The sequence below is a fragment of the Dendrobates tinctorius genome, unplaced genomic scaffold, assembly GCF_039654945.1.
Source record: "Dendrobates tinctorius isolate UK_male_01 unplaced genomic scaffold, ASM3965494v1 ptg000038l, whole genome shotgun sequence".
Taxonomy (NCBI): Eukaryota; Metazoa; Chordata; class Amphibia; order Anura; family Dendrobatidae; genus Dendrobates; species Dendrobates tinctorius.
In genome coordinates this window covers 27,736,998-27,752,956 of record NW_027361706.1, presented here as the reverse complement: position 1 = coordinate 27,752,956, position 15,959 = coordinate 27,736,998, and the positions used below count along the sequence as shown (strand labels likewise).

The 15,959-nt window shown below is 44.8% G+C and overlaps 1 protein-coding gene across 2 annotated transcripts in view; it reads right to left on the bottom strand.

The window, feature by feature from the left end:
* Positions 1–15,959, bottom strand: part of NT5DC2 (5'-nucleotidase domain containing 2) — a 79,727-nt gene that overhangs the window by 14,037 nt on the left and 49,731 nt on the right. For both annotated transcript variants that reach the window (XR_012231898.1, XM_073574321.1), the window contains exons 11-13: positions 8,309–8,395; positions 7,102–7,242; positions 6,735–6,799 (exon numbers count right to left, since the gene is read on the bottom strand). Coding sequence is in view for 1 of the 2 variants with exons in the window: in XM_073574321.1 (XP_073430422.1) it covers positions 6,735–6,799; positions 7,102–7,242; positions 8,309–8,395 (293 nt within the window). In the remaining variant the exon portion in view is untranslated. The remainder of the gene's footprint in view (positions 1–6,734; positions 6,800–7,101; positions 7,243–8,308; positions 8,396–15,959) is intronic.

Below are 15,959 nucleotides of genomic sequence, written 5' to 3'. Positions count from 1 at the left end.
CCTGCGGGTGGGACAGGAGCGTGTTTTTGGGGGATGTGATGGTATCTATTCTATGCTTGCGTCTAAGGTTTTTTAGTCTATTGGACATATAACTGGAAGGACGGTTTAAATTTTGGTATTGTTTGAATTATTTTTAATTGCGGAATCGTAAAACGAGAAGATTAGTGCCCTAAGCTCCTGCCTGAGCCTGGAGAGTTCTGATTGGCTGTTGTGGCATGAGCTGGGGTTGTTGGTTAGGAGGGTTTCTTTAATTTTTATTTGACTTTGTAGGTTTGATATCTTTTCTCTATTTTCCCTCTTTAGTTTTGAAGAGATCCGAATCAGAACCCCCCTCAACACTGCCTTGTGGGCATTCCAGCACGTGTAAGGGCTAGAGAGATCTGCTTCGTTCTCCTTGAAGTAGTTTGTTATTGCTGTAGAGATTTCTGAGTTTGTGTGGGACATTTAATATTGAAGAATTGCATTTCCAGAGGAAGTGTTTGTTATTGGCTGGGCCTTCTGTGAACACTGCTATTATTGGGGCATGGTCGGATACTGTTTTTGGCAGTATGGTAACTGATATGAACTTGGGGAGAGAAAAAACATCTGTTAAGATCAAGTCAATTCTTGAAGCTGTACGGTGGGGGTCTGAGAAGTGACTGTATTCAATGGAGGTGGTGTTTAGACAACGAAATATGTCAAATAACTCGTTGCCATACATCCAGCTATTGAGTGACTTTGTCTTGTGCCTATTTGGTGCTGAGGAGTACATCTTTCCGTCAGGGACCATGTTGAATTCGCCTGAGAGTATCAATGAACCTTTTTTAACTTGATTGATTTTTTTGAGCAGTTTATTCAGGAACCTTAGTTGCCATGTAGTAGGAACATATGCATTTACAATAGTGTGAACTGAGTCGTTTATAGTGCAAATTAAGATGTGGAAGTGTCCCTTGTCATCCTTGAGTTCTTCGATAAGTTTAAAATTGAGAGTGTTTTTAACTAGCGTGAGTACTCCCGCCTTTTTTTTCGGACCTGATGCTTCAAAGGTATGTGGGAAATTTTTGTGTGAGAAATTGGGGTGTGTGTCATGTTTGAATTTGGTCTCTTGGAGACACACAATGTCAGAGCCCAGTTTGTTAACCTCATGACGGATTACATACCGTTTCCTGGGGCTGTTTAGTCCTCTGACATTGTAAGTGGCCAAGCTGATCTTCATGTTCAGTAAGTACTGTTTTGGGAGAGAATGTGCCAAAGTTGTTGTGGTTACCAGAGATGTTGTAGCATTAGGAGAGTCTTGGGTTCAGATGGATAAGTGTATAGATGAACACTTGTTGTAACTGCAAAACAGAAAAAAGATGAAAAAAGCAAAGTAAATGATATATACAGAACAATGGCAAACTTAATCAAAAATTTGCAAGAATCACTGGGAGTAGGTCGCACCGGCGGACTCTACTCAACCTTAGGGGAAAAGTTTGTGGAAGAGTGTCCCCGGTGTCCTCTTTGGTGGTAAAGATGATAGGCATCCTGGACCTAGTAGATGGAGAATCGGACGAACGAACCTATAGTCCATGGGGTATAAACGTGAACAAGAAAAATGTTACAATGTTAGTCTTGCCTAGTTTTACAGGCCTCTTATAAACTTGGGCCTAAAGAGAGGAAAACATATGTTAACAGATAAAGCAATGTGGAACACTAATGAACCTGGTCAATAAAAGGCTTCATATGAGACGAGTGGTCAGGTGGTCGTCTTGACGTCCGGGAATGAAGCAGGCTTGATCTTGGGTTTGATGTTCAGGGCTTTAAGAAATCTGTTGCCATCTTCTATGGAGAGCAGGGCCGTGGTTTTGCCGTTGTGGTGAACCAGTAACTTCAGCGGAAATCCCCATTTGTATTGTATATTGTTGTCCCTTAGTGGGGTGGTGATGTCTCGGAATGATTTCCTACCCTCAATAGTAGCCTTTGAGAGATCTGTATACAGTTTAAGGTGTGAGTACGGTTCTGGGAATCCGCCATTGTCTCTGACATTGATTTGAATCAGTTCCTTAATGTGGAAAAAATGAATCCGAAGGATAGTATCCCTTGGAAGGTCCTTAGGCAGGTGGGCAGGCTTCGGCAGCCTATGTATTCTGTCGATTATTGTGTCTTGGGGTGACAGGGTTGGGTCGATTTTTTTTTTTTATACCTTTTTGACGTATTCTTCTAGCTTGCCAGGGGAGACAGATTCAGGTATCCCTCTGATTTTTATGTTGTTCCTCCTACTTCTGTCTTCCAGATCCGCTAGTTTGCTTTTCAGTTGAGTGAGTTCCGATCTGATTTGTTGGTTTTTATCCTGGGTCTCCTCAGTTTTCCTTTCTATGGATGCGATCCTGGCTTCATGGTTTTCTAGTTTTTGATTGAAGGATTCGAATGTCGACTTGAAAATCTTCATCTGTGATTCCAGGGTAGATTCCAGGGTGATTTTAAGGTTGTTATTTATTTTGTCCACCAGGGAGACCATATAGGCCTCAATAGTGTCATGGCTTATTTTGTCAGAAGTGTCCAATTTTGGTCTGGATTTATCTGGGCTAAGGTTTGGTGATGAGGACCATGAGTCGTTTTCATTTTCAGAGTTATTTATGGGGTCATTTAGAGATGAGAATTGTTCGCTCCAGGCCCCTGGTTTCCCCCTTTTTGCGGAGACTGATGTGTCCATGATGGTGGTTGTTTTATGAGGGGTTCTGGACCTAGTAGGGCTGGTCGTGTTGGTTAGATCAGTCGAAGGATGTGATTTAAACCCTTTGTCCTTGTCGGTCCTGATTGGTATGGAGGAGGAGGCAGATGTCTTGTTTTGCTTTAGGCTGTTTTGTTTGTTTTGGTTCATTTTGTCAATGTAGATCGCAGATCAGACTTTACAGAGAAGGTAGATTGGTAGAGATACTGAATTTAGTATCTGCATGTGTCTGGGGACCCACAAGGCGTATTTTTTTTGTTTAGTGGTTTAAGACTTTTGTAGAAGGTAGTGAAGATGGGGGTCAGATATCAAAATTATTTATTTGATGCGCAATGTGAGACCTTTGTGTAAGGTTAAGATTTCTTTACTAATTGATAGTCTTTGTTTTACTGTATTGACCTCTGGGCGTTAATATGTATTTGTACAATGAGGGCCTGTATATATGTGGCCACTAGGTGAGATCTGGCGGTGTTAATAGTAATTCTTTTTTAATAGTGGTGTCCAGGTTATTCAGCCCCCCTGGTGATTGGTGCAGACTCTGAGGCTTTTATTTATTTCTTTTTTTGGCTTCTGCAGCGTCACTATTAGGCTGCTCTGCCTAGAGCTGTCAGCCTGTGTGGGGGAGGAGGGAGGAGGGTGCGAGCACGTCTGCAATCTGCACAGAGGGGAGCCTTCAGTTGTTATATAACTTCTGCAGCTTCTCCCGCTGTCAGCTGTGTTATCTTTGGTGTAAACCTAGCCTCTCACTCACGGCCGCAGATTCCTCAGATGTGGACAATTATTGCCGGGGAGCATGCAGGCTGAGTTTTGCCGGGGGTAATATCTGGGCGGGTATATCGGGGCTCGCTGAGGCCGGTGGTGTTTGCGGGCGGTAAGGATTTGGACCCCTGTGAACCGCTATTACCTTGGTGCCCTCGGGGTTGTCAGCCGGAATCACTGCGCCTGTATGCTGCTCAGGTAAGCCTAGCCGCGTTCGCGCGGCAGCAGATTCCACGGCAGTCACGGCCCTTTCTCGTGCTCCTTGTGAGCTGAATTTGCTGTGGAAGGCTCCGTTTTATGGTTTAGCGGGGAAATCGGGTCTCTCTAAGGCCGATAGTTGATGCGGGCGGTGTATGTTTGGACCCCTGCTTCGGCTGCTGCCATGCCCTTTTTTTTTTTTTTTTTGGGCTCCTTGTAAGCTAATTTAGCTACGGGCGGCTCTGTTCTACGGGTTGGCGGGGAAGTTGCGTCCCTCTGAGCCCTGTAATGGCTGCGGGCGGTGGATAACTAGACCCCCGGTTTGCAGCTATTGTCCTGCGGCGTTCGGGGTTGTCAGCCGGGGCAGACACTTGTGCGCCTGCGCAGTGGCTTTTCTTTCAGTGAGCTACGATGTGCCTTTTTTCTGCTTATTAGCAGAGCGGTCCTTACCATGGATGGTGGTGGGGGGGAACCTGGGTCTCGGAGGGTCTTTTGCCGGTTGACCTCTTTTCTTCTCCCCGTCGCGGGGGCCCCTGGGGAAGCCGCAGTGTGGGTGGGAGCACCTGGAGGATAATGCACCAGAGGCTGTAACTTTGTAGATTCAGTCCCAAATTGTGTAAAATTGAGATATAAGTTCCTTCAGGGGCCGGTTTAGGCCTGGGGGAATGCTGTGATATTTTCTCCAGAATCTTCTTGATTTAATCCAGGCCCGATGGGGTCAGGCTTGGCAGGCCCGATAGGCCTCGGCAATGCGGTCTGGCCTGATGGGCACTAATCTCAGTGATTTCTTGGTCAAATAAGTTCAAAGTGGCCTGATGTCGTTTTGTGAGGGTTCCTCGATAAATCCTTAGTTCGGATGGGTCCAAGTGATGCCTGTATTTGTCGATGTTAGTCAATTTAGAACAGGGACACCGGGAGCACTCAGACTGTCCTTCCTATTCCATAGGCAGTCCCATGGGCAACATTTCTAACAATTTCCAGGTATAAAGGAATTGCCTCATGCACAGTCAGTTTTGATGAACGGTTGAATTTTTCTTTTTCTTTGAGAGCAAGTTAAACATTTTGCTGAAATATGGTCAATCTGCTTGCTATAGGAGACGGAGTGAAATCTTTTTCCTTGCGGCATCGCTTTGCCTGCTCCATATCATCCAAATACTTGTCAAAGTCAAACTCCTCATCTGATGAAGATATGGCAGCAGTAGCACTGTCAGGACCCAAGTCCTCTTGCGCCTGGCAGTCCTCCTGTAGGCCACTCATCCTAACTGCTACCTCAGTCAGAGCTTCTTTTCCTTTAGTAAGCTGTTGATCATCAAGCAATATACGATGACTTGGGTCCACATAAACAGCTGCCAGAAAATTTTTATTTTCCAATAGCTGTCTCTCTCTCCGTTTCATTGAAGCAGAAATGCCATCTGCGATTAAATCTCCTCTTTGGGACAGGGAAAATAGCAAGTTCTTCCACTCCCTTATGAAAATGACAGGAGTTAAATCCTCAGCTTGTTATTTTTTAGTCACTGTAAATAGGTGATTAAGCAATTCCTTCAATTCAGCCACCTGTGTCCATTGACCTTCATTTAGGATTACCTGAGGTTTCGCCATATCTATAAGAAACGATTTTAGCCAGGATCAAAACTAGGAGGGCAGGGAACCTCATACTGTTCGACAGAATCTCATACTGCACACCTCAGCTGCTGCAGAACCTTATACTGCACACCCCTACACTTGAAAATAAAGCCTGCACCTTAAGAAGATGTGGTGATGAATGCAGTGTATTTATTCCAACTATCAATTGATGTTGATGTGTTACTGAAGACAAGCAATGCCTGTCCTGGGTGTCCTTTTGGGCAGCTATGAGGTGTACCTGACTGGTGCTAAAAAAAAAAAAAAAAAAAAAAAAGGAGTGTTAGTCTGTGTGCTACCCGGCTTTCGTTCTTTTTGGTACAGATAAGATATGGAGACAGATAAGGATAAATAGAGCAGATTTCTAATCTGCTTTTGCTATTGAAAACATTATGAGTTCAAAAACCTTTCAGGTGATGCGGTTTTTTAAAAAGCTAATCTGCTTTTGCAGCTGAAAAACGTATCCTCAAAAAACGCAGCAAAAACGCTGTGTGAATGTAGCCTTAGATCAGGAATAGAACAGCCATTTATAGGACATTTCATAACTTTCCCAAATTCCTATGAAAAAATATTCAGCACATTCTGCATTGAACTACTGTAACCAATTTATTATATATTTTAGGAGTCTGAGTCGGACCATTTTATACCGACTCCGACTCCACAGCCCTGCTTTACTCACTCTCCCCAGTCTGTATGCTTAGTCTCCAGCGCTGCTCCTGGCATCCGTAATTGTCTGCCACGCTGACATCTCGTCGACAGTACTGCAACCAATAGTGGAGCACAGCAGCCCTGACAGAGTTGATGGTTGAGATCGTTGATTGGCTGCCTCGCTGTCGATGTGACGTCAGCCCCTCAGACAACAGCATCAGTGAGGACTCCGTGCTTGACCCAGGGAGCGTGAGTAAAGCCCTTTTTTTTGTTTTTTTAAACAAACTGAAGCCAGAAGACAGAGGTCTTCCAAAACTGGAAAACCCCTGAACTTGACCTGGTTAATCTGTCTATGAGGAGGTCTCCCTTATTCCCTGATTTTTGGACAGGTATAACCCATTTGCATTGCATATAAGAAATATTCTTATAAGAATCTGAATGGACAATGGTCCATAATCTAGCAAGTATCCCGTGCAGCCTTCCTGGGCACTTTCTGAAAAGTAACATAAGTAAACAGGGGTTTATCATATATCCACAGGAGCACAGAGAGCTATGGACTAGAAGAGTTTCTAGCGCTATCGATCTTGTTCTTTTGGCGTGAACCAGCGTAAGGACAGAATCCTATCTAAGGCTGCGGCTACACGGGGACATTTCTGCAGCAATTCTCAGACAAGATAGGCGACACAAAACATTTGTGCAACTTGAAGTCGCATGAGAGTGTTCATTACAACAGGTGACCCCTGGCGATACCGGTCTATGTCCTAGACCAGCACCAAAACCAGAACTGGGACATGTCCCACTTCTCAACATTACAGCTTACCGTAACTCTTGGCGCTCTCTCATCCACTCCATAAGAACCTCTTTGGATTCCGCATCTTGATAAGTCTAGAATGATAAATGCAACAACGCCAAAAAGGTCGGAATGGGACTATACATGGAAATATTGGAATGTTTGACGTATTCCTTTAAATCTATATAAAACAACATTTTACTGCTTTTACACCCATTTTGAGGTGCGATCCATTTACTATATATTTATTCATAACTGAAGTCATAAAACCCAGATGGGTGAATCACAATCTCAGGAACAGATCCCGTACACTATGACAGATTATCGTGCTTTGGTCACATGTAGAGGTGACATAGTCCGTGGTGCGGTACAATAAATATTGGAGGATTCCACTGACCTGCATCCGCTCCAGCAGCCCGGTGAGTGCTTGCTGCCAGGTCAGTGAGTGCATGTACTGCTCGGTGTTTATAATCCGGATTTCGTTCTTTAATTCGGGCACGATGGCTCCAGTTCTCCAGCCGTGTCGCAACATGAGGTCCTGAGCACACAAGTCGGGGTCAGACACAAGAGCGTTCATTAGATTTACCACTACTTTACAAAAATCACTAGTGCCGATCAGTAAGATACAATTAATAGGGGAGATTCCCATAATAATGTTAAGGGCGGTGTCATAGTAGCCAAAAAATGGGTGACGAGGGCCATGTCATAGCCCTAAGGTGGTATAAGGGAGTCTGTGTGACCTTAGTGGGTAAAAATTGGGGGATAATGGTAGCAATTTAAACATGATTAAGATGTTGCCTGTTGTGTAGTGGCTAGCACCAATTGGTTTGTGTGTGTGTAGTAAGGGGTCTTCTGATTCACCTTGGGATAGGTTCATTAAGGGAGTAAAAACGGACTTTAGGCCATAGATTGTGTGACGGGATGCAGGAGTTTATAGGTAGGGGCATGTAGATGTACTTTTTCCTGGAACAAAATCCTACTTAACCCACTTATTCTTTTTCTGAGGTTTCGGTGGCCCGGTAAGGGCGGTTTCGGTGGCGGTGGACCACGATTAAAGCACCTCTACCGTACGGCAGTGGTGGACCGGCACATAGAGATCTCCTAGCTTACTGCACCTCCCCTGGATTTTGGGCCTGAACCGTCACAAAGATTGAATAAGTGAAGGTCCAGCAGTCAATGGTGGTAGATAGTAACATAGTTTTGAAGGCTGAAGGAAGACCTTATGTCCATCTAGTTCAGCCTATTTTTAGTGCAGCTGTTCTGCATTGTTGATCCTGGAGAAGGCAAAAAACCCACAGAGTAGAAGCCAATTTTCTCCATAGGGAAAAAATTCCTTCCCCTAAGCTGGGTCAACCATCTACCTATAATATTCTGTTATTCGTAACCTTCTATACTGTTACTCACAAGAAAAGCATCCAATAGCACAACTAGTCTAGATACAAGGTGTAGGAGTTGGGGGCAGGCGGGTTTCCAGTTAGGGTGGGTCTAGTGATTGTCTCAGGCTCTCATTTTGTCATGTTAAAATGAGTGTGTTTAATAAAAATGGCCAAAAAACATATTTTGGCAAAAAGAACGTGTAAGCATTGTGAAGTTTGGGTACTTACTGCCAGATCACTGTAAAGATGATCACCAAAGTACAGCACCTTCGATCCTCTCCAGCCGGTTAATCGCAGGAAATCAAACAGGTTTCCCTGAGGATATAAGAATTAAAATAGGGATTTTTGTGTACTCACCGTAAAATACTTTTCTCCGAGCCATTCATTGGGGGACACAGAGACAGTGGGTGTTACGCTGCTGCCACTAGGAGGACACTAAGTAAACCAGAAAAAAAGTTAACTCTTCCCCTGCAGCATACACTGTTATGAATGAGTCACCGAAGGAGGAAAAAAAAAAACACAAGCTAAGTCCAGAAAACCGGAGAGGTTGGTAGCTAGCGGATTGCAGACCCCTGATCCTAGTCACCACAACTAACAGTAGCCGTGGGGGGTTCCTACGGTGCCCTAGACCCCTCGTCACAGCCGGAGAGCTAAATAAGCCTAAAGAAAGAAAGGGGAAATCTAAACTGCCCCAGAGCAGACCCCAAAGCAATAGACAGCCCCCAACATGTATTGTCGGTGAAAAACAGATGAAAACACAAACAAAGACAGAAAGACAGGCTGAGCAAACGATGGGGCCCAACTAACTAGATAGGAAAGGACAGAAAAGATGCTGGCTGCAATCCGCAAAAAACCCTGCCAAAAATAATGTCCAACACGTCTGATGGACGCCATCCACAACTTGTCTCCTCCATACATCTGTGACCTCGTCTCCCGGTACTTTCCTGCACGCAACCTCCGATCCTCACAAGATCTCCTTCTCTACTCCCCTCTTATCTCCTCTTCCCACAATCGCATACAAGATTTCTCTCGCGCATCTCCCCTACTCTGGAACTCTCTACCACAACATATCAGACTCTCACCTACCATCGAAACCTTCAAAAAGAGCCTGAAGACCCACCTCTTCCGACAAGCCTATAACCTGCAGTAACCACCGATCGACCAAACCGCTGCACGACCAGCTCTACCCTCGCCTACTGTATTATCACCCATCCCTTGAAGATTGTGAGCCCTCGCGGGCAGGGTCCTCTCTCCTCCTGTACCAGTTATGACTTGTATTGTTTAAGATTATTGTACTTGTTTTTATGTATACCCCCCTCACATGTAAAGCGCCATGGAATAAATGGCGCTATAACAATAAATAATAATAATAATAATAATGGAAAAGGCCCTGAAGTCACTAGACTTCAAAATCTCTATATCAGCACACAGGTATATTCTGAAGACAGAGCAAAAAGATCAACTGATCAGAGACAAAAATGGAGTTCAGCCCGTCCCAACCAGGGCAGGCTGAACACAAACACTAAGTAAACAGACAAAATCTCATGGAAAAATAGCAGAGCAAAAACTTAGCTTTTAGGAGACAGGAACTAAACTGGATGCCAGAGCTCAGAGCAGAAAGGATCACCAGCAACCCTGCAGGGCGTCGGCTGCCTTATATCCATTCAGAAATTCCGGATGTCCAATCACACTCCACCTGTTCAGATGACAGGTTCTTCCCATCCAGATCAATTTCACTACCTCCTTTCACCAGCAGAGGGAGTTCATCAAACATCAGAGGTGAAGGAGAAAATGAACTCATAACAGTACCTCCCCCTTGAGGAGGGGTCACCGAACCCTCATCCACGCCACCAGGGCGATCAGGATGGGCCCGATGAAAAGCACGAACCAATCTTTCGGCATGAATATCGGATGCAGAGACCCAAGAATTATCCTCCTGGCCATAACCCTTCCATTTAACCAAATACTGTCTCCGTCTAGCCAGACGAGAATCCAGTATCTTCTCAACCTCATATTCCACATTACCTTCAACCAATACAGGGTCAGGAGGTGCCACCACAGGAACTACTGGCTCAACAAACCTCTTTAACAGAGACTTATGAAACACGTTATGGATCTTGAATGTAACAGGAAGAGCCAATCGAAAAGAGACTGGATTAAGAATCTCCAAAATCTTGTAAGGTCCAATAAATCTAGGTTTAAACTTTGGAGAAGCCACCTTCATAGAGATATTCTTTGATGACAACCAAACCATATCACCCACCTTAAACCGGGGACCAATGGTCCTATGCCGGTTGGAAAACCGCTGGGCCTTTTCCTGGGAGAGAGACAACTTATCCACCACTTGGTCCCAGATCTGGTGCATTCTCTCCACCACAGTGTCAACACCTGGGCAGGCAGAAGACTCCACCTGCCCTGAAGAGAATCGAGGATGAAACCCAAAGTTACAAAAAAAAGGTGACATCAAAGTGGCAGAACTAGCTCTATTATTTAAAGTAAAATAGGCCAAGGGCAAAAATGAAATCCAATCATCCTGATCAGCAGAAATAAAACATCTCAAATACGACTCCAAAGTCTGGTTTGTTCTCTCCGTCTGCCCATTGGTCTGAGGGTGAAACGCAGAGGAGAAGGACAACTGAATTCCCAGCTTGGAACAGAAAGTCCTCCAAAATCTAGACACAAACTGAACTCCTCTGTCAGATACAATGTTCTCAGGAATCCCGTGCAAGAGAACCACCTGTTGCAAAAACAAGGGCACCAACTCTGAGGAAGATGGCAACTTAGGGAGTGGTACAAGATGGACCATTGTTACGAATGAGTCGCCGGAGGAGGAGAAAACAAAAATACAAGCTAAGTCCAGAAAACCAGAGAGGTTGGTAGCTATCGGATTGCAGACCCCTGATCCTATACACCACAACTAACAGTAGCCGTGGGGGGTTCCTACGGTGCCCTAGACCCCTCGTCACAGCCGGAGAACTACATAAGCCTAAAGAAGGAAAGGGGAAATCTAAACTGCCCCAGAGCAGACCCCAAAGCAATAGACAGCCCCCAACATGTATTGTCAGTGAAATACAGATGAAAACACAAACAAAGACAGAAAGACAGGCTGAGCAAACGATGGGGCCCAACTAACTAGATAGGACAGGACAGAAAAGATGCTGGCTGTAATCCGCAAAAAACCCTACCAAAAATGTCCCAACCGTCTGATAGGGAAAAAGGCCCTGAAGTCGCTAGACTTCAAAATCACTATATCAGCACTCAGGTATATTCTGAAAACAGAGCAAAGAGATCAACTGATCAGAGACAAAAATGGAATTCAGCCAGTCCCAACCAGGACTGGCTGAATATAAACACTAAGGACACCAGACAAAATCTCATGGAATAATAGCAGGGCAAAAACTTAGCTTTTAGTAGACAGGAACTAAACTGGATGCAAGACCTCAGAACAGAAAGGATCACCAGCTGCCCTGCAGGGCGTCGGCTGCCTTATATCCACTCAGAAATTCCAGGTGTCCAATCACACTCCGCCTGTTCAGATGACAGGTTCTTCCCATCCCAATCAATTTCACTACCTCTCTTCACCAGCAGAGGGAGTTCATCAGATATCAAAGGTGAAGGGGAGAATGAACTCACAACAGACCATCTTAGAGAATCTATCACAAATCACCAAAATAACAGTCATTCTCTGAGAGACAGGCATATCAGAGATAAAATCCATTGAAATATGGGTCCATGGCCTCCTGGGCACCGGCAAAGGCATCAACAACCCACTAGAGCGAGAACAATGTTTAGACTGGGAGCAAGTCCCACAGGACTGCACAAAATTCCTGACATCACGAGACAAGGCGGGCCACCAAAAAGACTGGACTCACCAAATCTCTAGTACCAAAACTACCTGGATGACCAGCCAACGCGGAGCAATGAACTTCAGACATTACTCTCTTCCTCCACTGGTCAGGAACATACAATTTTCCAATGGGACAACGCTCAGGTTTGTCCTCCTGAAACTCTTCCAGAGCACGTCTCAAATCGGGCGAGATGGCAGAAAGAACTACCCCCTCACCTAAGATAGTAGCAGGCTTGGTCACAATAGGAGAATCAGCAAAGAAACTCCTAGAGAGGGCGTCTGCCTTGACATTCTTAGTGCCCGGAAGAAAAGAGACCACAAAATCAAAACGAGTGAAAAACAAGGCCCACCTAGCCTGTCTAGGATTCAAGCGTTTGGCCGACTCCAGGTAAATCAAATTCTTGTGGTCAGTAAGGACCACGACTTGATGTTTAGCTCCCTCCAACCAATGTCTCCACTTCTCAAATGCCCATTTCATGGCTAACAGTTCCCGATTCCCCACATCATAGTTACGATCGGATGGGGAGAACTTTCGGGAAAAGAAAGCACAGGGATTCATTTTAGATGTTACAGAATCTTTTTGGGACAAAACAGCTCCTGCACCAATCTCAGAAGCGTCCACCTCTACCTGAAACGGGAGTGAGACATCAGGTTGCCGCAAAACCGGAGCAGAAGTGAACCTTCGCCTCAGCTCTTGAAAGGAAGAAACAGCCTCCGGAGACCAATTCAGCACATCAACACCCTTCTTAGTCAAATCAGTCAATGGTTTGGCAATACCAGAAAAATTAGCTATGAATTTACGATAAAAATTAGCAAAACTCAAAAACTTCTGGAGGGCCTTCAAAGAAGTGGGCTGAACCCAATCATAAATGGCCTGTACCTTGGCCGGGCTCATTTCAATAGTTGACAGAGACAAAATAAATCCCAAAAATGAAATCCTCTGTACCCCAAAAAGGCATTTCGATCCCTTGACATACAGGGAATTCTCCCTCAAAATCCGGAACACAGTCCGAACATGTTCCACATGAGAGTCCCAATCCTTGGAAAAGATCAAAATATCATCCAGATAGATGATCAAAAATTTATCCACAAAGTCTCGGAAAATATCATTCATGAAGCACTGGAAGACAGAAGGGGCATTAGTGAGCCCAAAAGGCATCACCAGGTACTCAAAATGTCCCTCCGGAGTATTAAACGCCGTCTTCCATTCATCCCCATGCTTAATGCGAATAAGATTATACGCCCCCTGAGGTCAAGCTTGGTAAACCAGCAAGCACCTTTAACTCTGGAGAATAGATCAGAAATCAGGGGTAACGGATACTGATATTTAACAGTAATTTTGTTGAGGGAACGATAGTCAATATAAGGCCTTAATGAACCATCTTTCTTGGCCACAAAAAAAACCCAGCACCTAAGGGTGAAGAGGATGGTCTAATATGACCCTTCTCCAACGCCTCCTTAATATAGGATCGCATAGCCTCGTGCTCGGGTACAGATAAATTGAAGAGTCGACCCTTGGGAAATCTACACCCAGGGCTCAGCTCAATTGCACTGTCATAACTCCTATGAGGAGGCAAAGATGCAGACTCATTCTCACTAAATACATCATAAAAATCAGCCAAATAGTCAGGAACATCATGCGACTGGCGAGAGGTGGAGAAAACAGGAGCGTCACTAAGGGCACACCAACAACCCCAACTCACCACAGACAAAGATTTCCAATCCAAAACTGGATTATGGATTTGCAACCAGGGAAACCCCAGAACAATGGTATCATGCAAATTATGCAACACCAAAAATCTGCAATTTTCTTGATGGTCTGGGGTGACCCGCATTACCACCTGGGTCCAAAACTGAGGTTTATTCTTCGCCAAAGGAGTAGCATCAATACCCCTCAAAGGGATAGGCGTCCGCAAAGGTGTCATAGGAAACCCACAACGTTTAGCAAAATCCAAGTCCATCAGGTTCAGAGCTGCTCCCGAATCCACAAAAGCCTTAGCGGAAAATGTGGACAGGGAGCAGATCAGAGTAATTGCCAGAAGAAACTTAGGTTGAACACCACCCACAGCAAATGTGTGCGCAAAACGTTTTTCTCGTTTAGGGCAGACAGAAATAATATGAGAGGCATCACCACAAAAAAAACACAGCTTATTACGCCTTTTGAACTCCTGACGTTGCGCCCTAGACAAAACTATCACATTGCATAGGTTCAGACATTTGTTCAACCGGTGGCAACACCTCTCGTGCAGTTTTGCGTTCACGCAAACGCCGATCAACCTGAATGGCTAATGACATAGAATCGTCAAGATCAGAGGGAACAGGAAATCCCACCATAGTATCGTTTACGGTTTCTGACAAACCCTTCCGAAAGAGAGCTGCCAAGGCACCATCATTCCAGGTAGTAAGTACCGCCCACTTTCGGAATTTTTGACAGTACAACTCTGCAGAATCCTGACCCTGGCTCAATGCCAACAGGGCCTTTTCAGCCTGATCAATAGCATTAGGTTCATCATACAACAACCCCAAGGCTTGAAAAAAATGTGTTCACATTAGTTAGAATAGGATCATCAGGTTTCAAAGAAAACGCCCAATCCTGGGGATCGCCGCGCAGCAAAGAGATGACAATTTTAACCCGCTGCGCGGAGCTCCCCGATGAGTTAGGCTTCAAGGCAAAAAATAATTTACAATTATTCTTAAAATTCAAAAATTTAGACCGATCCCCAAAAAACACATCAGGAGCAGGGATCTTTGGTTCAGCAGCATGTGAATGAGCAATGTAGGCGGAAATTCCCCGCACTTCAGCAGTGAGCTGCTCCACACGATCAGACAATTGCTTAATGTCCATTGAGAAAAAATTCCCCCTAAGGCCTCAGAGAAATAGAGGAAAAAATATACACACAAAAAAAAAAATTGACACTTTTTTTTTTACAATTCTTTCCTGCTATTGAGTACCCTAGAATCTGCGGTATGGCTGGTGATTCTGTTATGAATGAGTCACCGGAGGAAAAACAAAAACACAAGCTAAGTCCAGAAAACCGGAGAGGTTGGTAGCTAGCGGATTGCAGACCCCTGATCCTATTCACCACAACTAACAGTAGCCGTGGGGGGTTCCTACAGTGCCCTAGACCCCTCGTCACAGCCGGAGAGCTAAATAAGCCTAAAGAAAGAAAGGGGAAATCTAAACTGCCCCAGAGCAGACCCCAAAGCAATAGGCAGCCCCCGACATGTATTGTCGGTGAAAAACAGATGAAAACACAAACACAGACAGAAAGACAGGCTGAGCAAACGATGGGGCCCAACTAACTAGATAGGAAAGGACAGAAAAGATGCGGGCTGCAATCCGCAAAAAACCCTGCCAAAAATAATGTCCAACACGTCTGATAGAAAAGGCCCTGAAGTCACTAGACTTCAAAATCACTATATCAGCACTCAGGTATATTCTGAAGACAGAGCAAAAAGATCAACTGATCAGAGACAAAAATGGAATTCAGCCCGTCCCAACCAGGGCAGGCTGAACACAAACACTAAGTAAACAGACAAAATCTCATGGAAAAATAGCAGAGCAAAAACTTAGCTTTTAGGAGACAGGAACTAAACTGGATGCCAGAGCCTTATATCCACTCAGAAATTCCGGATGTCCAATCACACTCCACCTGTTCAGATGACAGGTTCTTCCCATCCAGATCAATTACACTACCTCCTTTCACCAGCAGAGGGAGTTCATCACACATCAGAGGTGAAGGAGAAAATGAACTCATAACAATACACCCTCTCGCTGGATGAGATATCTCCAGTTCAGTGAAAAAGCAGTAGGAGCTTAAACAGTCAACAATAACCATAACTATGTCAAAATCTAAGAATGCTACAAATGAGCCAGTAGGCTAAACAAGGGCGGGTGCTTTGTCCCCCAATGAATGGCTCGGAGAAAAGGATTTTACGGTGAGTACACAAAAATCTCTATTTCTCCTACGCCTCATTGGGGGACACAGACAGTGGGACATCCTAAAGCAGTCCCTGCTTGGGGAGCATACA